General features: G+C 37.1%; 1 protein-coding gene across 1 annotated transcript; it reads left to right on the top strand.

The window, feature by feature from the left end:
• The first annotated feature begins 4106 nt into the window (after positions 1-4106).
• LOC120497354 (cytochrome b reductase 1) lies at positions 4107-19166 on the top strand. The gene is made up of 4 exons (XM_039698723.1): positions 4107-7177; positions 12011-12219; positions 14875-15029; positions 15237-19166. Exons 1-4 carry the CDS (start codon positions 6991-6993, stop codon positions 15535-15537), a joined length of 852 nt encoding a protein of 283 aa, XP_039554657.1. The 5' UTR covers positions 4107-6990; the 3' UTR covers positions 15538-19166.
• The last annotated feature ends 6875 nt before the right edge of the window (positions 19167-26041 follow it).

Here is a 26041-nt window from a genome sequence, read left to right as displayed (position 1 = left end):
AAAAACACCCACAAGAACAAAACACAGGCTGTAGACCTCATGGTGATGGGCTCAGGAGCATAGCACATTAAAGCAGAACTCATTATCATCACTGCCATCATAAGCATGGTAACTCAAAATGCAAATATTTATTTTTGCTCTGGCCTTTACTAATTAAGTTGGATCATTCTAGATGATGCAATAGAGAAGAGCTCTAGAAAAATTATAAAAATTTTCTGTTGTGAGTTTTTAAAGAAAATGTAATGCAAAATAAAAAGTGAATTACAATTATAGAAAGAAAAAAAACCAACACAAAAAGGACATTTAACAAGATAATGAAACAACAGTAGAAATAAAGGGCAGCAGCAACACCCAACTTCCACCCTATGTTCCATAACTTTTCACTTTGAGTCTGGGAAAGAACACCTGGCCGTTACCTGCTATTTTATAAGTAACTATATCAGTAATATATGAAGCTGTACTCTTAAAACAGAAGACACAACTTTTAAGCAGATACCTAAATTTTACGCTTATTGCTGTTTGGCTTTTTGAAGCAGTTCCTCCCAGTGAAAGACTGAAATTTCATTTATTAAATACTGCAGGTACTGTTCATATGAAGAGTCATGAAGACAAGGCTAACTTTCAAGCTCTGGCAGACTTACAAAGTGGCAGTCAGCTATAAATGTACATCAGGTTTTTTTGGTTTTGTTTTTGTTTTTTTGGTTTTTTTTTAATGTAGCCATTTGTAATGACCAAAAGCAACCCAGAATTTGATGAAGGTTGGGTCTTGTGTAAGAAATTCTGTCACTCTAAATGTGTTGCCGCACTACAGATAATGGCAGAATTCCATCTGGCAAGTCCCACATAGAGGTTTTTCATTCAGAAACAGAAGAGGTTTCTATTTACTCTAAAACACCTTGAAAGCTATTTGAGAACAGAGAATCACAAAAAAGTATCCCTGAACACTTCTGTGTCTTGGCATCCTCCTTACAGTCTGGAACACACTAAAGTGGAATCATGAAATGCTCATGGTATGTGCTTTTCAAGCTGTGAGTTACCTTCTGTACTTATGCAGGGACCCAGAAAATTCTAAAAATAAACTTGTGCTTAAATGGGAGGAAATTGCTGACCACAAACCAGTGGTTTTTAAATTGTTTAAAGTGACTGTATCTATACCAAATACAAATACTTGCATGCTTGGTGGCAGCTTACCTGAATTGACTGCTTTTACTTCAAGTTAAATTTCTAAACAAAATTCAGGAAAAAAGCTAGTATTTTACTTTGCCAAGAGATTTCATATGCAAACATCTTTTAGTCACTGTTGCTGGCAGGGTTATACTGTTGTGTAGTGTCAAATTGATATTAAATGTGAATTAATGCATTAGATTAATTAGAGTAAGAGAAGACAAAAATTTTCTTTACTTCTCATAGGCAGTACCTAACTCCTTTATGATCAGGAAACCCATTTACTGAGAGGTTTTTATTATACAAAAATCATACTAAGGAACAGTTAGCATGAAATTGTGAGTATTTGTTTCCTGTGATTTTTCAGCAGTACCTAACTCCTTTATGATCAGGAAACCCATTTACTGAGAGGTTTTTTTTTTACAAAAATCAGACTAAGGAACTGTTAGCATGAAACTGAGTATTCGTTTCCTGTGATTTTCAGGGGGTGCTTAGCACTCATGCCATGGTTTCCAAAGTATGCAGATAAAGCCTCAATTAATTACATCAAATGCAGTTTCAAGTGCCTCCTTTAAAAGATCAAACCTGAAAGGCTTATGGCCTATGCTTCCATTATTTTCACTAGCATTAGATGCCCAAGGGAAAAAGATCATATATACATATGTAGAGAGATGTAAATATACAAGTGAACTCTTAATGTGAGGAAAGACTCTCAAATGTGTATTTCACACATAGAGTTGAAGGGATCTTAGCCAATTTTGCCAACATTCACAATTAAGTAACTTCATCCAAACTTTCTGCATTTTCAGTGTGGAAAAATATTTCTTTCTTATGTTCAATTACTTTAACAGCACAGTTTCTTGCTCATTTTATTCTCATTTTGTCTTTTTTTTTCCTCTTGTTATTGAGAAAAAGACTTTTCATATTATTTAACAGTAACTGAAGATTGCCAAAAACTTAACAGCAAGAATTTTTTTCCTTATGGAACTGTAACAGCTATCCCACAAGATGGAACAGCTAATAAATTAATTTGGTTCCCAGTTATAATAAAGGTTGTTTAAAGGAATACGTGCTAGAAAGGACACCTGTGTAGGGTGGCATGTAAGCCGAGTCCTTTCTGAAAGAACAGTTGTGAGGAACTGCTGTTTGCTGCTTAAAACATGGTCTCTGAGCACTCTGCCTACAAAAAGCAAAATGTTGGTCTAGTACTTAAAAAGGCCATGGACTAGTGAATTCATGTTGGATTTCACCAGAGGTTGTTTGAAACAAACTTTCTGCTGTTGCCAGAATGAGCAAATCCTAAATGGTAAGTGCAAAAAAGGGTAAGTAGTAAAACTGGTTTTCTAAGACTGAACCACAAAAGAATATATAGAACAGGAACTGAGTTATTTTCTAACTGACAAGTATTAGTACACTGCAAAACCTTTAGAGAGCTTGTTTTTTCTGGACTTTGTCTCATATGTCTGTAGCAATGCCTCACCAATAATAACTGACTTGTATCAACAATTCAGAGAGGATCACTTGAAGTTCTCTGGTTGCTAGACTTGGCATTTCTACAACTATGGTATTTATTTCTCCTTTACTGAAATTACAAAACAATGACCAAAATCTTCAGGTTATTATATATAGAAAGATTTAGAAATAATATAGAAAATAATTTTATGTCAGTGTATTCAAATATTTATAGATTTAATAAAGTAGTCAAAGTGGTTGATTTGGCTAATAAAAGATTAACAACTGAAAAAATAGATTGCTTTTTTTTGGGAGTGATTTTTTTAATAAAAGGAACTAGGTATCCTAGCAGAGTGAAGCGTTACAATAATGTGATTGCTAAGAACCACTTGGTGTAGCTTAGTAACTCATTTAGTAAACTGGGAGTACAAATGCTGTATTCTTGCCTGAGTGGAAAAGCAATAGTGTTGTTGAGAACATAATATTTTTAGGGAGGAGTAAGGGCACATTCTTCTCAGGAAGAAAAAAGGAAACATGGTAGGGAAAGCTAAAATTCACTGGAATTACTCCACAAAGTGACTCAAGAAATCTGGCTTACTTAAGATGCTGCAGGAAAAGCAATGCATTCCACATGATAGGCTTGCAGGCTCTCCAGACAGTCCCCAGTAACAGCTGCTTGCCAGAAGACAGGCAGTAAAATGATTCTGTTAACGTGTTTACTTGGATGTTCCATATTCAGACTCATACATTGGCAATTTTCCCTATTATCTTCTGTATCTGCAGTTAGCCTCAACTTCAGATGTTGCTCACCTCTAACATGGAATTTGCAGCATGGCTGTACACATTTCCATGCTCTGGGACAATGGAAATGTAAGAAACTCCTGGATGTTAACACCATGCTCTTCCTATTTTAGCCCTTTGTAATGCCACTGCCTATTCTTTGTACTGCCTGAAAGCTGGCTTGATTTTGGCTGTCTTAGGAACATTTTGGTTTGTGGACCAAAGCAGCATACTTCCAGCATTTCTACTTCAAAAAAATCACTTTTGATTTTCCACTTCACTGTGACATCTCAATGACTGGAGAGAGGACAGAGAAGCAAAAATGGGATCCCAAAAATGCTAGCCCTTTATTTGTATTTGATAAATATAGATGTTTAGAGACCCAGGTGGAACTGCCCAGCCTAGAAATTTAAAATATATGAAGGAGTGACTTCTCTTGATAAGATTTGCTTTGAGCATGAAAAGAGTGCACATCTTATCCTGCCTTTCTCTTGTTATTTGAGCACAGACTCACTGGCAAGGCTGGTGAGTGGTAGGGAAGAAAATAAGAAAGCATAAGCCAAATAAATGAAAGTAGTAAAACCTTATAATCTTGCTTAGACAAGTCCAACTATTGTCCCACAGTTTCACAACTTCAAAAAGCTTCTACAAAATAATTGTTATAACAACATCCTACAACTCACAGAAGCAAAACGTTTATAGATTGAAAGAGTTTCATTGCACAAGTAACAATGACTGGCCTATGACCAGTATAACATTCTAGACAAAAGGTGCACTATGTGTCTTATTTTATCTCAGCAAAAGCTCCTTCTAGGGCAGAGAATAAGTCAAAATCATTTATTGGAAGAGTCTTGCTTCACAGTCACAATTTGCAAAGGCAAATTAGTGATGTTCTCAATAGCAACGGTCAAATGGTTCTGTTGCTTAGGCATGGAACTCAGTACCAAAAAGAGTAAAAGGGTCATCCTGGTTTGTTTGTGCCATTCAAACACTAATTACTTGAACTTCTTTGTCTGTATTACTCCTTATACAGACAAAGAAGTATTACTTCTACAGAGGTATTTCTAAAGCTTCCACAACAGTCAGTTAAATTAGCTGCCAGAACAAAACTGACTGGACAATCTCAGTACTTTTGTTTGTTTATAAAATGAACAGCCACCAGGTTTCTGAAAAACTCACCCAAATGCTTTAAGGGATACTGTAATTTTTCTGGAATATGCAGGTCTAAGGCTTAGATCTTAAATGACTTGTCCAGCATGGAAAAAGATACAAAGTTGTAGCTGATAAAAGAGACTCTAATCTTATTCTAGTACAGTTCTAACAAGTCAGTTATTGGTCACTTGAAACTAGAAACACTTCCACTATTAAAAATTTACATCACAAGCACAAAATAACGGCCTGTGGTGACATGGTGTGTTGCTTAGATAGGCATTTATGTACACTTATGTTTAGGCTGTTGCTCTCAAAATGTATGAATGGTATAGCAATGATGACAGCAGTTGCCAAGTACCATACACGTAACACTGGCAGGAATCCATGGTTACCTCTTCAAAATAATCTGTGAACCTTTGTCTGTAGGTCTTTTTTTGTCTGTCTATTTTGAAGTTCTTCCAGGTCTGAAGTCACAGTTATCCTACATCTGACAATGCAGCAACCCAAAGAAAGAAGTGCATGTTAGATCATGTCCCAACAGAACTGCTAAGAGGGAATACACACAGACACAGTTGGCAATGTACCAGAAAATATCATTGTCTCTAGGAAGCTCTGGAAAAGAGTAGAGATTATGAACTATCCACAGTAATGATTAACAAAACCAGGTGTTTATTGCATCCTTGCAAGGAGACTTGAAAGCCCCATACAGGGTAGTTTCATTTTTTTGTGGGGGGTTATTTTCCAACAGATTTTCAAGTGCGTCATTCAGCCCTCAGCAGTCAACTGTATCGTGTTGAGTTCCCATCCCAAAGTAAACATGAAATCCACTCAGACATTGTAGCTGTGCTATGGATTACTTCTAATTCTGCACCAATCTGATATTTGCACCAAGCAGGCAATAATTTTTCTGACCATACTATTAAGATGACCTGTGTGCCTCATAAGCTAATGACAATCTGGCACCCTGGCAAGATTGTTCATGATTGCATTCAGCAGAAGATTTAGGGCTTGGATCTGCTCTTAGGTGCTGTGATTTATGAAATTTAACAATACAAGTGTTCTACTTTCCATTGTGAGTAGAATGAGTAACCAGTTAAATCCTGAGGCCAGGTCACACCAAATCCATGCAAACTAAAGCTAAATATCTTTATACGAGTGTTGCTCAAGCTTTTCTTTAAAACGTCAGTGTGTATTTTTAGGAGATTAAAGACAACAAAGAAAGATATTTGCATCCCACTCCAATCTGGCTTGGTCTTCACGTCTCTATGCAGATATTTCCAACACTTTAGTAAGTATAGTGTTTGAATTGGCAGTATTCTACTGAAACTATTTTAAGTTTCATAAAATCGTTTCCTGTCATCTTCTAGGCCTCAGTTTAAGTGTGAGATACCAGAGAGATCAAATGCTAGCCAGAGTACATAGTATTTTTTTTCTCTCAATCAGTTAATGAACTTCTAATTCATATGTGGTTCAACACTATATATACCTTAAAAGTAAGCTAATCAAATACCAGAAAATTAGTGCTGAATATATGTTTAGGCATATCCTCCTACCACAGCTGACAGGCTTCAGAGCCAGCTGAATGTTCTACACCAAAACAAAAGGTAACTGCTGACTACATGGTTTGACAAACTGGTCTAATCTATCATGTAATATTTTTGTCAGGTCTATTGTTTCTTTTGCAATTCTGGTTTTTTTCCTTCTGTTTTCCTCTCTAACTTCCCTACAATGGGTCTTTCCATACCTATTGCAATTGTCTAAGTTTTATGCATTCCCTTTCTTTGCTAGTGGATATTTGATATATTTGTGCTATTCAACGGAACAATATCCACATCCTCCTGCATACTTAGGCCAGACTCCACATACGAAACTGCTTAGTATGTGTAGTGTATTTGGAGCACTCAATGAATCCAGTGAGAAGGGGTCGATCATGATGGCAAGACTGTGCTCCAGGTAAGTACATCCGTGTTTTTAAGTGCGCTTCTCCTCTGCATTTTCTGTGTGCGCTGTGTCTTCTTCATAACAGCACTCCTACTTTATCGGTCAGTGCTTCTGACTGTGGTAGCTTATCTTTCTGGTGCTTCCGTGAACTCTCCAACCTCCACAACAGCCTCTCGGCACAAAACCCGTGACCACCCGCTCCCTTCCTGCCGTGGGGAGCACAGTCGGACAGCCACCATGGCAGGGGACAGGCTGACACAGAAAATTATTTTCTAAGGCGGAGTTCTGAACGCGCCGGGACGCTCGGAGAGGGCAGGGTGCAGGGGCGCGGAGGATCGCGGAGTGCCGCCCCGCTCCCGCCCCTGCTGAGTCCGTCCCGTCCCGTGCCGTCCCGAGCCGTGCCGTGCCCGCCGGACCCGAGCCCGCGCACGAGTCCGACCCCGCCCGGCCGCCGGCTCGCCTCTCCTCCGCCGCGCTCGCTGCCGCCACGGGGCTCGAAAGATGGAGGGCTACGGGCGATTCTTGGCGCTGCTGGCGTCTGCGCTGCTGGTCGGCTTCGTGTCGGTCATCCTCTCCCTCGTCTGGGTCTTCCACTACCGCGAGGGGCTGAGCTGGGACGGCAGCTCGGCGGAATTCAACTGGCACCCCGTCCTCATCGTCACGGGCTTCGTCTTCATCCAAGGCATCGGTGCGTGGGGGCCCGGGCCGGCGCGGAGCTGCGGGGGAGCCGGGCCTGCCTGGGGCCGGGGTGGCGCGGCCGGGGCTGCGGGAGGCTCCGGGCGGAGCCGGCCCGCGGCCACAGCGGGTCACAGCGGGAGCGCAGCAATCGGTCCGCAGCTTAGGGAAGCCAGCACGCCCGGGAAGGGACAAAGAGTGCCTTGTAATAAGCCAAAATTGCTACATACGGGGTTTGAGTGGTTTTGGGGTTTTTTTTCGGCAACCACTTGTTTATCCTGGCCCGGGGATTGCCGTGCACTTTGAGTAACGCCTGCGAGGTGTGTTTTTCCTAGGCAGCTGGAACTTATGCAAGTAGAAAATCGAAATGCCAGAAATGTTGCCCTAGGAATGTTTCTCTTTAGGCTCTCTTTCATGTCCCAAGAAGAGAAAGGAAAGTTCAGTATCACAGAACTTGATCCAGGAGCAGTGTTTCTCTTTAGGCTCTCTTTCATGTCCCAAGAAGAGAAAGTTCAGTATCACAGAATTTGATCCAGGAGCAAGGTTTTTGCTACAGAAAACGTAGCACCACCAGCACTACTAAAAATGCAGTTCTTCAGGCTAGACTTAGGATGAATTGTTTTGTAAAGCATATCTCTTAAATGAATCAACTTTGGATTTCATAGAGTTCAGCCATGGACTAACATTTTCCCATTACACTTCCAGCCAGTCAAAAGGCTGGAAGATGCTGAAGGCTGCCTTGTTCTGGCTATGAAGAGAACATTGCAATTTGAACATACACTGTAAATTTTTGTTTTTCACTGGGAGTGGGGCTGTTCTCAGCTTCTTTTTGGCTTCAAACTGCAAACCAGTATTGAGCAATAAACCATATTTTGAAGTTGTTTTACATAACATTGCTCAACAGGAAGTGTCATTCAGGCTATAAATAAGCAATAAAAACCACCTGTTAACTTCACTACTAAGATCTATACTATGTTATATGCTCAACCTATTTTATTTTATAAGCATAGAACTTTTATATATCATATAAGCATAGAACTTTTGAAGAAAATAGGGAGAGGCTTTCTGCAGCTTTTTCCTATGTATTTTCTTTTTTTTTTCCTCTGAAACTCAGTTTTTTCCCTGTGACACAGAGAAAGGGGGTTGCCCCAAGCTCTGTTTTGGTAAGGATGTATGTAAAATCAATGGAAGTTTACCACAGCTAAGAAACCACATGCATACAAGGAATTCAATAATAATACAGCATAATTTAGGAAGTCCTATTACATAATAGGAAAAGCAAAGCTGGAGACTGAAGGGGTATTGTAGTAAATCAGATGCAATAACAACAGATAAGATACCACTGTGAATCTGATTCAAATTCGGCTGATGGAAGTCTGCCATTGAATTCAAAGCAATTTGGATGAGAGTGAGCAATCAGATACCTCTTTGGACACATACAAGAAAGATAAATCTTTAAGTAGTTGAAAGTAGGAAGGTGTAGCTAAAAAAAACTTGGTTAAATTTGAGTAGAGGATTTTAAATAATAAATAAATTAATTGTTTCTTGAGTTTAACAGTCTCTACAAAGGCTGGAAATATTGTCTTGTTGGTCAATAACTCTAGAATTTTGCCCTGTACATCTGTAAAAGGACAGATGTCCCATGCCATACAAAAATATTGCAGGGTAACTCTGCCCTGTGTGATGTGCTTTAAAATCATAGTTCAAAACAGGAGTAAGGTCTGAGTCAAAAAGCTCAGGCCAGGGTGTCTAGGCTGTCAAATTTCTTAACAGTCCTAGAAATGCTCTGCCTTGAGAAAGCTCTTCATGAGGCTGCTTTACCATGTCATCACCAAAACATCACCATAATTCTGTATGTGTTTTTAACCTAGGCTGTTTTAATTATGACATGAAATTACACATCACATCTGAGTAAGTTTTTAAGAGCTTGTACTCACTGAAAGGTGAATCTTCCTTCTCTCCCCTTTGTTCCCCAGACTGGGCTGTGGCATGTAACATGGTAATGAAGGTATTGTTAACAACTGGCCAAAGCATTAGTTGGTTATTCCTTGGTTTCCTATTGTAATGTTTATGGGAAACAACTTAGAAAATTCAAGGCCCAAACAGAAATCTGAGACTATGTGGAGAAATGACTAGGGAGTTTGACAGTGCTTTTGGAAGTTAAATCAGCTAGATGACAACAAAAAAATATTATATAAAAATTTTAGCCCAGACTTGACCCTCTGAGATCAAAGACTTTTTTAAAAACTGAAACCAGGACCTATGCTCATTAAGTTTTCTTCATACAAAGTCCAGTACTCTGCTGCACCATGAATAAATTATTGACAATATTGTGGGACATATTTGGCATATCCTCATGGGATGTTGAAACTTGTTTTGGGGACTTTTAAAACATCTGCTTTACAAAATTAGAAGTAATTTTCATCAGTACTAAGTTGATTAATAATAGTCTAATATTATTGGATATTATTGGTAGCTGGCTGAATGTGAGCCAGTGTGTGCCCAGGTGGCCAAGAAGGCCAACAGAATCCTGGCCTGTATCAGAAACAGCGTGGCCAGCAGGACCAGGGCACTGCTTGTTCCCCCTGTATCTGCTACTGGTGAGGCCGCACCTCAAATCTTGTGTCCAGGTTTTGGCCCCTTAGTACAAGACAAACACTGCGGTGCTGGAACAGGTCCCGAGAAGGGCAGTGAAGCTGGTGAAGGGTCTGGCACCAAGTCTGAAGAGAAGCAGCTGAAGGAGCTGGGGGTGTTTAGCCTGTAGAAAAGGAGGCTCAGGGGTACCTTATTTTCTGTACCATTGTCTGAAAGGAGGCTATAGCAAGTGGGGATTGATCTCATCTCCCAAGTAACAAGTGAGAGAACAAGAGGAAATGGCCTCCAGTTGCACCAGGGGAGGTTAAGATTGGACACTCGCAAAAATTTCTTCACTGAAATGGTGGTCAGGTATTGAAACAGCTGCCCAGAAAAGTGATGGAATCACCGTCCCTGGAAGTGCTCAAAAAACACACGTGTGCTCAGGACATGGTTTATTGTAGATGTGGCAGTGATAGGTTAATGGTCAAACTCAGTTATCTGAGAGGTAATTAACCTTAGGTATCTGAGACGTAATTAAACTAGAGGTATCTAACCTTAGTGATTTAGGATTCTATGATTCTAACATTATCATGTAAAGTCACTTTGGGAACTGTTGGAGGTGATAAGCTTGGTGTGCAGAATCATATTTCTGTAATAGATTACTTTAAGGCAGTCAAATCATCTTACAAAGAAGGTTTCTATCTTCCTGATTTTGTTGGATTTACTATTGTTGCTTTTTAAAGTAGAAAGCCAAAACCAACCTAAGTGCTGTATATATTTAAGGAATGCTTTCATTCCAGTATTGTATTTTCACACAGTGTGTAAAAGCATACATTGATTTAAAATCTGATCATAGTATGGAGATTTGACTTGTAAACAGTTTTCTTTGTGAATTATTTAGTGTAGTACTGTATTTATTGAAATGCATCCAAGTTTAAGAGAAAAGTGTGAACAGAACTTGAAAAGAATTTGTCAATTACTACTATTCATCAGAACATGCAGAGATAATATTCTATTTATTTTCCATAATCTATGGTTTTTGCCTAAAATGCAGGGGTTATGGAGAAGTAATGAATGAGTAGGGTACATGATAATCACTTAGATAATACTTTCCTATTTCTTAATGTTTGGAACAGAGTTTAAAAAAAACTTACATAAATTATTATTCCTTTTTGTATTATAGCTAATTATATATAAAATTTTCACTGTAATTTCATAAGCAGAAGCCTTAAATTAGGATGTGATGAATCACTGAGTGGAGTTCAGACTTTGCTCAGGCAAGACATTATAGATGGGGGCATTAGTCTTTATTGCTCAAATTATGTTGTCCTCATAAATTTGTGTCCCGTTAGGTGAATATACTTATGTGCTGTCACACATCCAGATTTACTATCTAATTTGTAATCAGATTTACCTTGAGCTTCAGTGATAAAGTCTGGCCCATTTGTGCCCCCTGTGGAAAGCATTTGGATTGTTTGACAGACAGGGGACAGTTGTGACAGGGGCAGCAGGGATCTTGGAGAAAACTCGGCAAGAAGCAGCTCTAGGTTAAGTTATTTTTATGGATCATCTGGAGTTAGAGCAATGGAAATTATTGTTTTGTTCAGACTGGAAAAAACACTGTCTGCTAGAGTTATTAATTCAAGTATAGGCAAAGCTTCCCTACATTTGTCTAACAGTGGTGGCAGACTTGTATTTGTTAAATGCTTTTGCCTCTAAAGTCAAATTATGATTCCCTAATGCTGAAGAGCATTTTCCCATTCAAAGTAGTCTTATTGGTATCAGTGTAATAGACAGTCTTACAAATATCTATGCAATTAGAGAATAGTATTATCCAAAGTTGCAAAGAGAATAAGTATTATAAAATAATCCTACACGCTTTCTCAACAAGAATCAGGCTATATTGCTCCCAAGTGACTAGCAACAGAAAAATCAAAATCCTATGCCAAATCCCTGTTAAATCAATTTAATGACTGAGGAAAAGATGATACCAAGTTGTTTACTGGGGTATTTTTTGAAACACATTAAAGTTTGTGGGATTTTTTATAATTGAGAAGAAATCCCTAAAAAGCTATATTTAAGCCTCAGTTGTATTTTCAGAGTATGCTATGCTAAGTGTATGAAAAAAAACCTTTTAATAGACTATTTAGAATACTTAAGATTGGATTTTGCTGTAATTTACCATGTAACTCTGTGAATTATGTGTAATTATTAACATCTGAAAGAAATTATTCTATAAGGCCTAAATTTGTTTCTCTTCTTTCTTCAGCTATTATTGTGTACAGATTGCCCTGGACCTGGAAGTGCAGCAAGCTCCTAATGAAGTTCATCCATGCTGGATTAAATACCATAGCTATGATTCTTGCAATTGTTGCTATGGTAGCTGCGTTTGATTATCACAATGCCCGGAACATTCCTAACATGTACAGTCTGCACAGCTGGATTGGGCTGACTGCTGTTATATTTTATGCTCTCCAGGTCAGAATCTAACTAATTTATAAACAGGTTGTACATTTGAAGAATTTTTAGGTAATTCAGGCACAATAGGCTCTTGCTAGTACATTTTAACTACTGGGATAGCCATTTTACACTCTGAATTGGCAAATTATCATGTAAATATACAAATACTCGATCATTAACTTTGAAGAAAAATGCATTTTTAAGCCTATTTTGTTTATTTGCTGGCATAATGGCCATTAACCTACAATACAGTTGCACAGTAGTGTGTTTCTAAGCCATATTAACTCCTGAACTTACAGTAAGTTACTTGATTTGTTGGCAGCATATTTAAATATAGTTAGAGCATTTATTAAGGAAGTCTCAAATGAAGTAACAGCTTTTTTTTTTTCAGCTATCATAAATTTAAGTAGTCACTTCTTAGCCTCAAGACTTTTGTTAATCAGCAGAACAAGTGCACCAGGGAGCAGTAGAGATGTAAAGGATCTGACACCTGAATGAGCTACTAGTGGCTAACCAGTTTTCCTGAATCAGCAGAACTTTGATAGATGTTCGTGGAGCAGTAGAGATGTAAAGGATCTGACACCTGAATGAGCTACTAGTGCCTGAATCAGCAGAACTTTGATAGATGTTTGTGGCGTGCTTTTAACTGCTCCTCTTGGCAGAGAATTAGCATTATTGTAATGTAAAATGAGCTAACTTAATGTGTTTTGCATTTGGCAAAGAAGAGCAACCATGCCCTGAAATGTACAGAACACATACAGATGCTTCTGCATATACATGCTGAACTCCCTATACTGTGTTATAACAGTATGGAAATTTATTTTGTTCCTTCAAATATTTTTTCACTGAAAACACTAAAAAGAAAAAAAGACTTAATTATCTATGATCAAGCACAAAAAAGCCTCAGCTAAGGGATTTGGGTTCTGGACTTTATTCTTCATTGCTCAGGCCAAGAGGTACAGGAAATAGTGTTGAAATAGTATTTTTAACATTTAGGAAAAAAAAGAAAACATATTGCAGTGTTGTTGAGTATATTCTCTACAGCTGAACAAAGTAATAAGTATTAATATGAATGAATAAGAAAAAACAATGTTAAATTAAGTTTGTCCTAATACTGTAGTTATTTCAAGGAAGTCTGTGCTGCCACTACACTGAGTATCAGTATTTTTTCTAATGATTAAATGAAGAATTGTGACTAAAATATTACTTCTACTTTTCATTTTGCTACTATAAACATGATCAATGGTACTTAATGCCTTGCCTGTCACATCAAAAGATCCTTGGTGTTCCTTTTTCCAATCTGGGATGTAAGTCTCCAGTCAGAGACTGATGTTTGTTAAGTGACTGAACACTATAAAGAATAGTCATAAAGCAGTAAGTATCTTTGTTAACAGAGAAGACCCTTGGCACTTACCAGAAGGGGCATGTCAGTCCTATGTGAGCATAATACTCTGCCTGCCAGATTGTAACTATATTGTAATTAGGCCAAATGCAAGTTAATACAGTATAGCACACTGACATAAATTTATGAATGGGGCAAAAATGTAAAATGAGACTGTCTCTTGGAAAATGATGTCTCTAGAAAGAAGAACTCAAAAAGGACATGAAGCTCTAAATGAGTTCTCACAATGCTGTGACAACAGGAAACAAGATGGCGTTAGCAAAACTAATATGAAATATTATGGATTTTTTTAATTTTAAAAAATTATCAGAAAAATAAAAGCAACAAACCCAAAGAAATTCTGGAAAAGTAATTTGAGGGCTGGAAAAGCTATTTTCCATTGCAAGACTTTAAAAACTCCAGCTGTTTAGCAGATCTAAGATTAAGAGATGATTTGATTATGGTGTATTAAAAAGCTTCCCAGGGAGAAAATATCAGGCTCTCTAATCCATTATGAAAAGATAAAACAAGGACTGAGGTAAAGCAGGATGAAATACAAATTCATGCACTGTGTCTAATTTAGCAGCAGGGGTGAGTAATAGTAAAACAAACTAAAGAGGGGCTGCAACCTCAGCATGACTGGGCAAGCCTGTGGATGCAACCATGGGACATGATGGGTTATTTGCCATCACAGAATTAGTGCTAACAGGAGGACTAATGTCCCCTGAATAACTTGATGCCACCCATACATGTCTTCACTCTGTAAATGCCATGTGATCAATATATTGAAAGACCATTCTCCTTCTAAAGATAGGCACTTGAATGTAACTGAAATTCTAACAAGATGAAACTATTTAATCTACTCAAGTCAGAAGGTTAGACTGCCTTCTGATGTTCCTTTATGTGCAAATCTGCAACAGGAGCAGAGAACAGGACTTGATGAGCCTGTAAAAATGTGGCTCCTCACACCTTTACTATATCAGTGAATAAGTGACACTGAAAACTTGTGTTTTCAGTACTTAGTTTGGTTGGAGTTTCAGCACTATGAGTAAGTTTGGACACTGATATTATGTAGGATGATTTATAAAATATTTAATGTCTGTTTTCCAAGTGCTAATACAGATTTTCCTTTGGTTCTGACAGGAAACACATTCAAAAATAGAAATACCAATTACTTTCAAATTTTTACCTGAAGACATCTCAGAATGGAATTTTATGATTATTTTTGTTCTGCTTGAGAAGTGCAGCTTGTTTTCCATCTAGCCCTAACTATGAATCTGTTTTGGTTGTAGCTGTTCTGTGGTTTCGCCGTCTTTCTGCTCCCGTTTGCCCCAGCTCATCTCCGTGCAGCTGTCATGCCAATACATGCTTATTCAGGTCTTACCATCTTTGCAACAGTGATTGCCACATCTCTCATGGGAATCACAGAAAAACTTATATTTGGATTGTAAGTATTTGCTTCCACTTCTTTATTAAGGTTATTCATTGCAAATATACTTCCATTTGCCCAGAATAATAAGCATCCAGTACTGGGATACTGTTTTGTTTTGTTTGTATTAAAAAGACCAAACTAGCAGGAGACTGCTGGTTTTAGACCAGGATTGTCTTTAAAACAATCTTTTCTGACCTCTTCTTTCTTTTTCCCCTTTCAAAGGAGCAGTCCTTCATACAGTGAATCCCCACCAGAAGCAACTTTGGTCAACTGTCTTGGTCTTTTGCTTGTCATATTTGGTTCACTTATTTTGTGGATGGCAAGCAGGCCCTACTGGAAGCGGCCCCCAGAAGAGAATGCTAAAATTCTGAGCCCCATTGGAGCAAATCCTGAAGGCACAGAAGTAGAATCCACAATGACAAACAGTAGTAACGCAGATAAAGCTGATCTGAGGAGCAATACTGAAGAAGCCAGAAAACAAAACATCAAATTTGATGAAGCAGGACAAAGATCAACTATGTAAAGAAAATGCACAGAATAAAAGTACTATTATACTTCCAATTTCTCCCAGGTGAGGGTCCTTCTAATGTAGTTATATCAATATGTAAGTAGGTTGTGGGTTCATTTTTAGTATGGCTTGCTGAAACATATTCAAGTTTTCTGCATATGGATTTAAACTCCTGGAAGTCCCAAACATATTTTATTGGTCCATGACTAGTCTATGCCTTGTTTAAAAAACAAGAGCATCATATAATGGGAAAATCACATAATTGGAAACTCTCTTACATATCACTTCTTAATTTAATGCTTACATCTCTTATAGTCATGAAAAATTTAACAAGATTCAGACTAAATGTTGCTCTTGAGTGCTTTTGCAGGTTATGAATCAGCCACAAAGTATGCCATACAGAAAATTTAGTTTGTCACACCTAAATTTCCTGGTAATGTTCACTTTGTTAAAGCTCTGATTTCTCTAGCTGATTAACCCCCTCACTGGCTGCTATATTCGATGGGATTCGAAGTAATTCCGCACTTTACACAGTTGCTTCATAAAAATGTTTATTCTAAAATTTTTAATTTTAAAAAAAGAGAAAAGTTTGCTAGATATAAAAGGTTATATTTCCTTTAGAAACTTCTGTGAGTTTTTGGTCTTGTTTTCTAAAAATCAGAATGTATCTGTTGGCCTTTCAACAGATTCTACCAAATACATTGCATACAGACAATTTTTGGCTTTGAATTATGTGCACTTATTAGTGTAATCTAAGAAATGTTAAGACATCCAAATGCAGAATTTGTCTTATTTGAAAACCTATAGAAACACACTTAGAAAAATGTATCACTAAAACTAAGTCTTCCTTTTATCCCAGAAGGCAGCATTTTAGTATCTTTATTGATTGCACAGTTCTGTCGATTTAGGGTACTAGACTAGAATTTAGGAGGTTAGAAACCAGAAAAAATCTGCTATCAGTCTCACAGAAAAAAAATAGCTTCAAGTGAGAAACACTTTCTCTAACACATAGGTGAGCTTTGCTCTTTTATTCAAATGTTACCTTTAACTGAAAGCCAATTTGAGTATCTCCACACTGACATCAAAAGCATTATTATCATAGGCATGAAGACATGCTTTAGTATGTAAGCAATCTATACAAACTCTATGATCTTTTAATTTGAAATTATTGTTTCAAATAATGCAATTTTCTCTAAATAATGAAGAGTCCCTACTGGCACTTTACTTTTATAGTTCTTTCTAGTAATTGAAGTATTAATGTATTATGCTCATTCATTAATTTCACAGATACAGACAATATTTATACTTTTACTATTATGGAAGAATAATTATAGTAGATTATTTGGACTGCACATGTCCAAAATGATGAGCCATTCTATTATCTCTTGTAAAAGCTGCAGAGCCCACTACAAATACAAATTAACCACTGTTCATGTTGGAATATAGATAGTTTCAGACAGCAAATAATTTCCTACTTTTTAAATACTACATAAATTTGTATCTACTTCAGCTTTTAAAAACATTTGAATACATTACCCTTCAACAAATGCGCCATTTTGGTAGTTCACTGTGTGTTTGTACAAACTATTTTGGACATGAGTTATTTTGGGTCTTCTCTGACAAGAAGTACCTCAGTTCTTGTTATTTGATTTTTGGCAAATGCAGTGTAGAAAGCTAGCATAATACAATATTTTAAAAACTTTATTGCTGTACCATTTGGTACTCAAGGACTACATCCCAGAGTTCTATAGTTTCACTTATAGTTTTGTGGGTGACTGGGACCATCCTCACATTAGTGTATTTTTCCACTGCAGAAAATACCTGCTTTTAATGTACAATTCAGGTATGACAGAAGGAACACTAACCTAAACTGCTAATCTAATGTGTGAGCACTTCTCCAGTCCCACTATGTGCAATGAATCAAACAGTGAAGCATGACAGAGGAAGTGAATAAATGAGCTCACTTGCAGTAATTTACTATGCAGCTTTCTATACTGCACTCACACAAGCAACAACATTTTAAATTGTTATGTATTGGCCTGTTACTGTGTCTTATCCACCTGTGAAAATGAGCTCACTCAATCCTTGCATAGGTCACATAATAAAAGCTTATGTTTGTATGGAAGGTAGTCAGTTGCCTAGGGATTGTTCTGGAAGAAAGTAACTGAACAGCATACCGGAAAAAACACAGAACCTCTGACTTCTTTTGTTACAGCACTGAGTTGAATGTATTGAAATAAACAGCTTTTAGGTGGTTGGTTCTATATGCTGTTAAATAACCAGCATTCCTTCTGGTTTCCGTTGAATTCCATGTACTGTTCAAGGGGAGTGCTACTTGAAAAAAGAATGGTGGCATTTCTTTTCTTCTCTATTCTCATTAAGTGCAAGGTACAAGTAACACCAAGGTTGTGGCTTCAAACACCATATGGGCCATTTGCTTAAGGGCTGGACTCGATGATCCTTTTGGGTCCCTTCCAATTCTGACCATTCTGTGATTCCATGACGTAAAACTAACTGAAAATCAAGGATTAGCAACCTTTTGAGGGGAGCCTCCCAGAACATAATTTTGGTTTTCAACTTAGAGGTGAAACATGATAGTAGAAACTCAGCGGAAGCTGGAAGATTCCGTCTGGGGAATTGTTAATCAGTGCTAATTGATATCTCACGTGCATGAACTGTGGGATTCTGGCTTCTGATCTTTGGAAGGTCCCCATAAGATACAGTAGCTGTGATCTCCTAAACCTTGATCGACCTTGGTGTGTGCAATTTAAAACTGATAAAACATACTATAGACTTTTGGCTTAATTTTAAATTGATTAAAAAGGCCTCTATGTATCCTTGCAAAAAAAAAAAAAAGAGGTAAGTTCAATGCTAAATAAAAATTAATAGGTATTTGTAGAGTCAAAACATGCTCCTCAAAGTAGCCTTCCATCAACTTTCCTTTTATGCAAATTTTCTTACCTGTATTTATGAGTAACATAAATACAGCAGTAACATAGGAAATGAAAAAAGTATATTTTCAGAGATACAAATGGAAGGTAGAACTCTAGCTTTTTCATGGGTATTTTTAGGCATCTTTGGAAATCATATACATTGTTGTTTTTACGGGAACATGACTGTAGGGCTTACATTCCAGGTTTGGATTCCTATAAAAACCAGGAAGTTACAAAACCTAACAAACAAGTGCTATCTTAAGATGCCTGGGAAAAAAATACTATATTTACATGCTGTCATGCAGTACTATGCACAGAAGCAGAAGAGTGTTTTTTCCAACATTAAGGAACTGAGAAATGATGGTGCAAATTAGATTCTAAAATTGAATGTAATTACATGTGTACTTCTTACTACATGTAACCAAGAATATTGCATATGATAATGTAAATATGTATTACTTGTTTACATGGATATTTTATTGAGTGACTAAGAGATATTGCCAAATATTTTCTATTTCAGAAGTCTCTTTCTATTGCTTTTATTTCAGAAAATTCCTTCCTCTGTTTCTAACTGTTCACAAGAACCTAAAAATTTATTTTATTATCCAAAGTGCTTATTTGTAGATGAGAGCAAATATTTAATTATAATGTCTCTTTTTGTTATTCTTTTTTTTTTATGTACTAATAAAAGTGATTTTTTTGAGCTTGTGATACTACTGAGTACAGATTTTTATTGTGGTACTGTATTGAGTACAGAGTACAGATTTTTATTATGGTACTATATTGAGTACTGAGTACAGATTTTTATTATGGTCATATAACTTTCTAAATTTGGATAAAGATCAAATTATTTGTAAATTACTTTTTAAAAACAGGAGGAGAGTTGTACAAAGTTTCTTACACATGTCTTAATTTCAACTATTTATGATGATCTTTATAAAGAAATTTATGTACTCTGTAGTCTTAGGAACATAGTATTTAACGGAAAGTGAAAAAAATCACTGTATAAACAATTCATATTTCATCTTCTGATCATAACAGAAGTTCCTCACAGCAGTTAGAAGGGGGGTAAAAAACAAACCAAAACTATCTTATCATGAGAATGCCATCGCAAATATGGGAAGATCAAGAATTCTGATACATAATGGTATGCATTATGCACTGTAAGACTGAAATACCCTCAGATAAGTAACAGCCACACTAAGCACAGACCCCATGGAATCTTACCCAATTCAACATCCGCATATCAAGTTAGTCATAAATAGGTTAGTGATCATAAAATGCTATAAAAGTAAAATCATCTGTATGAACGTATTGGTAACAACTAAGAATTAAGGTATTCTTGAATTTAATAAGTTTAATTGGAAATTATCCTGAAAGTGTAGAGCATAAATTATTTGTGAGTACCATAAGCTGTTGGCTAAAATTTTCCAACATTTTCATCATCATGGAATAATAAAAAATACTATTACAAACATCAACGTCGCAGAAAACCTGTTGTATTCAAACCTGACAATTCCCTGTTGCTGAGAACTTCCCTTAACTGTTGCCTGTAGGCTGGATGTGTTGGGGAAAATTCTGGTTAAATAGTCCATGTTTTTAAAGTATGGTGATTAATAAAAAATTCAGTAAAAGCTCAATTGCATTTAAAATTGAAAGAGGGGACTCAAATTTTTACAGGAGTCATTTGTGTGGAAAAACTGGGTTTTTTTAAGTAGTCGATGGAACCCTTGTAACTTACAATACAGATCTTTGCATTGTGTTATGGTATGAGCAACACTTGTGATCTCTGTAAGACTTGTGGGCAGTAATGAGGGGTAAACTATTAGTCAGGTAGAAATTCAAGTCCAGGTCAACAAAATGGATAACAACTATCCCAGGCAATTCAGCTAAGAGAAGAGAAGAGGTAACGTTGAGTTACTATTATATACAAACCAGAAACCTAAAAAAATGACAGGGCCCCAGCAAACTCTTACAGAAGAAGCAGAAACAATGGGTATAGATTTCAACAAGCTCAGTTATGTTCACCAAATGCACTCATCAGAGCCTCAGCCAACAAATGTTAGCATGGGGCTTGAGTTTACAGCTGAGTCCATGGCCACTTACACTGACTACTCACTTACACTTACTACTGGCTCTCAAATTTCATATTTTTCTGGTCACCAAGTCATGTCACAGTTGCAAATACAGTTGTCATATAAAAGTTTTGAAAATGTTTGCAATTTGTAGTTCAATTTTCACAGGCTTTTAATTCCAACAAAATTTAAAAATCCATTAAGTAGTACTCAAATTCTGCAGGATGTAACCAAATATTAATCTGATTAATAGTGTGATGGTTTATTTTTGTGGCAGATGATCCTGCTCATATGTGTATATAAGCAGTAATCCACTAGGTGGCAAGCACTACCAAAACGGCCTTTGGCAGATGCTAGACTGCCTTACTTTTAGGTGATACAGCATGATGTGTCATCTGCCTCAAAAGGAAAAGCACAAGGTTAGTAGTCAAAAAACACACAGTCATGTCAGAGTTTATATATTCACTTCTCTTTTCAAGGGCCCACTCAGAATACAGTATTTCTTCATCTCTGGTGCTGGAAATTGTTCTTTATTGTGTTCCACCTCAGAGCTTTTAAACTTCTGTTTGTAACTTTTATGCAAATCCAAGCTTAGTTAAAAGACACAATAACAAGATCAGAAAAGCATGAAAGTTTAGGATAAGCTTATATACAAGATCTGAAAGTAGCAAGAACTTCCAGTACTTTTACCATTTTACCTTGGAGTCTAAAGAAAAAAAACAACTGATCCTGAAAAAGTAAACATGAGCGCCAATTTCAAATAACAAAAAAGTACATGCTGCCATCAGATACATGCTAACAGCTTCTGTTCTTAATTTAATCTCTTTGTGGATACCAGCTTGTTTCCTGATGATGTTTTCTGATCGATTCCACTGAACAGATTAGTTTCAGTACTACTAAAGCTATTTTTACATGGTATGCTAGTGCTATTGCTTGATCTTACTTGCTGACCCATTCTCTCAGTCCACACTGGAAGTTATTGTGTCTCCTATGGCTAACTAGTACTGATGTGGACAAGGCACTGTGGTTTTTCACAAAGCTTGCTATTCATGTTTAGGTCAATAAAGTGGCAAAATTCATGTAATTCTGATTCTCCAGGACATTGCTCTCATTATTGTTATGACTACTGGATCTAGAAGAAATACTAGTTTAAAATACCCTAGCAATACAGCTTGAATGCTTGATATTTTTGTTAAAAACATAATTGCTGTTGCAGTTAAGGAACAGCTCATATATTACTGTGGCAAAGGGAGCACTAATATTGTCTGGCTCCTGTTTCTGATCAGTTGTAGAGACGGAGATTAAAAGTACAAGAAAATTTACATGACTCTTCATTGCTGTGATGACTGCATTTGTAATGAGGAATTTGAACAAAAGTTCAGTAAGGCACAGCCTCTGTAATTATTTTAGTCTGTTTCAATGCAAGCCTGACAATGGATAATAACGACCCTGAATACAATAAGTCTTAGTGGGCCTTACCAGCCTCACCTGGGAGCCTCAACCCCCACACTCCTGCTCATGAGTCCAGGGCCTTTAATCCTGCTCCATCTGGGTGTTCCAGTGCTTGCCTGCATCCCTTGGACCTGATTTCCTGGTCTGATTTCTGCCTGGTCCCATCTGCCTGCACCTGCCTAGTGACCACAGGACTCTGACCTCATTAGGTCAGGTTGGACCTGACCTACAGGTGTGGATACTGGTTGGACCTGACCTACTGTGGATACTGGCATGACCTGTGGATTGACTTTCCAGCATAACTGTCAACCTGCTTCAGCAGCTGAACCTGCTTGCCATTTCCTGCAATTGGTGCCTGCCCTGCTGCCAGCCATTCCTCATTGCATCCTGCCAGCAATCTTGCATGTTCAGCCTGTACTGTGAACTGGGCAGATCAGTCTTCATGAAGTATTTGCTGTAGACAAACAGCGGCTTCCCCATTTATAACTATTTGTTCTCTTCATGTTGTTTTATGGAAGTACTTTGCTTTAAAAGCCTTAAAATTATATTTTAGTTATAACAGACAAATAATGGATGAGGTGCATGGAGTGAACAAAGATATTTGCCAGACAGTTACTCAACAACAATAAAGCACCTTTTTCTTCTGCATTTCCAATTCTACTGAATGATGCCATCATGTCACAGGTCTCCATTCCTAACAAGAGCAGCAGCAAGAAACATGCATTTTTTCCATGTAGAAAAGTATGCTTTTTTAAAAATCTGCAGCAATAAATCTGAAATCAGATAAATTGGATAAATCTTGTCCTCACTTTATTCCATACTGTAAGCAGAAGTTACAAGAGCCTAGCGAAACACAACTGTGGCAGATCTCAAAATGCTGCAGTAGAAATTTTCCTAGCTCTTTGGTCTGTACTGACAATTATGCAGCTGGGAAAAAAGACTGCAGCTCTGAAAAGAAGGCACTATTTGTGATACATGGATTTGGATGAACTCTTCTCTGCTACCAAGCAGCAGAAACCTAATGATGGCACTGCAAAAGCCTGGGAAGAATTTATCCATGAGACAAGCAACTGTATAAGCACAAGCACTATTTGAGTAAACAAGTTTGCATATAGACCTAAGCACTGCTCTCCTCTGCTCAAATAAATGCAAGAAAATTCACAGGCAATACACGCAGTCAGCAATTCCCACATACAATAGTTGTTCAAAACCCCTCCACAGAGTTACCTCACTTTGAAAAAAAGGTATCTTTAAGTAAGAATTGCTTCCAGAGTTTTTAGCTGACTTCAGGGACAGGAAAGTTCACTGTTACTCCAGTCTCTGACTGCACTTGTACTCCATTTGTACCTGCTTTCAATATGAAGTCAAATATTCTGGCACAGAATCACATGGAGTGCTTCTTTTGATTTCTTCCTTTGTAAGCCTACATCAGCCATCATGGAGTCTTGTGTACTCTGTTTGAACCTCTTTTCTTATTTTCAATGGTTATTCAGGTACTAACTATAGGAAACTCTATCAAGGAATCTACACACGGTTTGAGCTCGTCACAGCAATGCCTTGGTCTCCCTAAGTGAAGAGGTAACTACAATCCTGTGAGAGTTCAGACATTTCTGCACATTTTCTTACAAACTGTATTATTTTTCACTTTCTAACATTATGCTTTCCAAGCCACTGAGGTACATGTGCTCCATTCACTAATTAACATTTCCTTCTTATTCCAAACACCTTTCTCCAGTTCATCTGTGGACATTTTACTCCTATCTTTGTATTCCCTGAATCTCTGCTCTAGCAAAAAAATCTTTATATTTCTCATTATATTTTTTTCTGGTTTAAAACTTGATCAATCTCTCATCCTGGGGAGGGTAGTTCACTTCAGTCTTAGTAGGACAGCTCCTCCTCATGCCGTAAAGGACTAATTCAATCTGAAGTAAGCTCTTGAGGAATGTAATAAATGCTTACAAAGACATCAGCCCAATAAGTACAAATTTAAATTATATTGCAAACCCTACTGCCAGTTTTATTATGTTGTCACCATGTTTATGATAGTTATTTTTATTATACTTAGTGTTCCTTTGCCTATCTCTAAACATTTAAACATCCCTAAGCAAATAATAACCATAATAAAAAATACCTTGGGGTTTTGATCTGAAATTTTGAATTTCAATTAAAAATATTTTTGTGGCTTTAGAGCCAATCTGTAGATAGAATACATTAAATTAATTCCACCAGCTACATCCAACAATTTTGGTTACTTTGTAATTTCAGGTCTGTCTCATTTTGAGAGACAGCTTGTGTAGCCTCTATGTAAAACATAGGAAAAGCAGAAACTTCAATTTGTTCTCTTTATAGATTTGTTTATTCAGAAAGAAGCTTTGAAATAAAAGACTTTGAAAGGCTGGCTGAATAATGAGTTGTCATTCTTTGAAGGCATATTATCTTTAAAAATACAAGAAAACCTGAGGGTTTCTAATGAGTAGAACCCTTTGATTTTTGAAAGAAAATAAATGGAAGAGTTTGAAAAGATTTTTTTCTTGTATTTCTTTTCCTCCTCCTGGGGCTGCCTGTTGCTCTTATGTGGAAGCTTCCTGCTGATCTGACTTTTTATTCTGCTGTGAGACTGATGCCAAGATTTACGATTGCTGTGGACAGGAACTGGATTTAGCATAAGGAAGATAACTGCTTTTCCCTTAGGGAGAGGCAGAAAAGGGGAAGACAGAGAGGGCCCAGAGACAATAATATCTGAAGCTATATGCTTGGTCAATTATTTTATTCATCCTCTATTTTAGATTATGCTCCAACTAATAAAAGGCAAGAAAGCTGCTGGTCTCAAGCCAGGAACACAGATAAGCAAGAAAACTTTGTGGTTTCATGCAAATGTCCAACTATAATGGAAGCAATGTTCTGTTTTTATATAGAAGTGACACAGTGCCCCTTGTAACGTAAGTGTAATTAACAAAAACTCTCATCAGAATCTGTCAGGCAGAGATTTGCCTTCTACGCAGTATCCTTCAGCAAAGAGAAAAAGGTGAGTGTAGAACTGTGCATCATTGCAATTATTTTAGCAATTCATTCTCTGTACAGTCTTTTGCACATTCTACAGTTTTTAATTACCTTCTCTAGACATTTAAAGAGGTAAAGATTTTTGCTTATAAGGCAGACTTGTACAACTTGAAATTATTTACAGCCAGTTGGCAGACAGTTGTCTTCTGTTAACCCACAGTGCCCACAGAAAATGCAATTTTTTGAGGTACTGGAAAAAGTTTGCATCAAAATGCAGGGAATTTCCCAAGCAAGGCAAGACTCCACTCTAAAAGCAGGGAAGCAAAATGTAAAACCTCAAACCAAGCCTCAATTTGCCATGATTTGCAAAGAAAAGAAATTTTTCTTGTAAATCCACCCAAAGATAAAATTATGAATACTTCTTTGTTGCTTGAAATAATGAAAAATCTTACCTAGAAAGTGAGCTTAGCATTCCACAAGTCAATACACTTTATAAGTATTGTCATACACATGTAGCCATTTACTACAAAATAAACAAAATGAAAAGTATTTTATGTTTTACTAGGTCAAGAAGCACTGCTAGAGACTTGCTTCAATTCATTGCAGTGTCACTTGAAATCCAGCTTTCATAAACATGAATCTTCCTTTCCAGACAGACAACCAAATACCATTGAATTTGATGACAGAGAGCTCATACAATTAGTTTTCATTGATTTAAATATATGCTTATGTTTCTCAGCTGTTGTCAGTTTTGCAACAGTATTTTTTATTCAAGGTTGGCAAAAAGCATTTAACCATATCTTAACTGGACTTGGCTGCACAGTTCTGGCTGCTGGCAGATTCTGCTAAAATCTCTTCACTTTTCAGAATAGTATTGTGTATGATGAACCCTAATCCACTATCTTTATGCAGCTGTACACAGAATCAAATCAAAATCAAGTTAAGAAATCTTGCAGAATGAATCAGTGAACAGTGTTTAAGAGAGAACTGAGTTTGTAAAATACATTTTAAAATGTGACACAGATTTCCTGATGGTGTGATAAGTCTAACATACTGCAG

This window comes from Passer montanus, unplaced genomic scaffold, assembly GCF_014805655.1.
Source record: "Passer montanus isolate IOZ18808 unplaced genomic scaffold, ASM1480565v1 scaffold1, whole genome shotgun sequence".
In the NCBI taxonomy this organism is placed as follows: Eukaryota; Metazoa; Chordata; class Aves; order Passeriformes; family Passeridae; genus Passer; species Passer montanus.
Note: the sequence above shows the minus strand (reverse complement) of the source record. Positions and strands in the feature narration are given on the sequence as shown.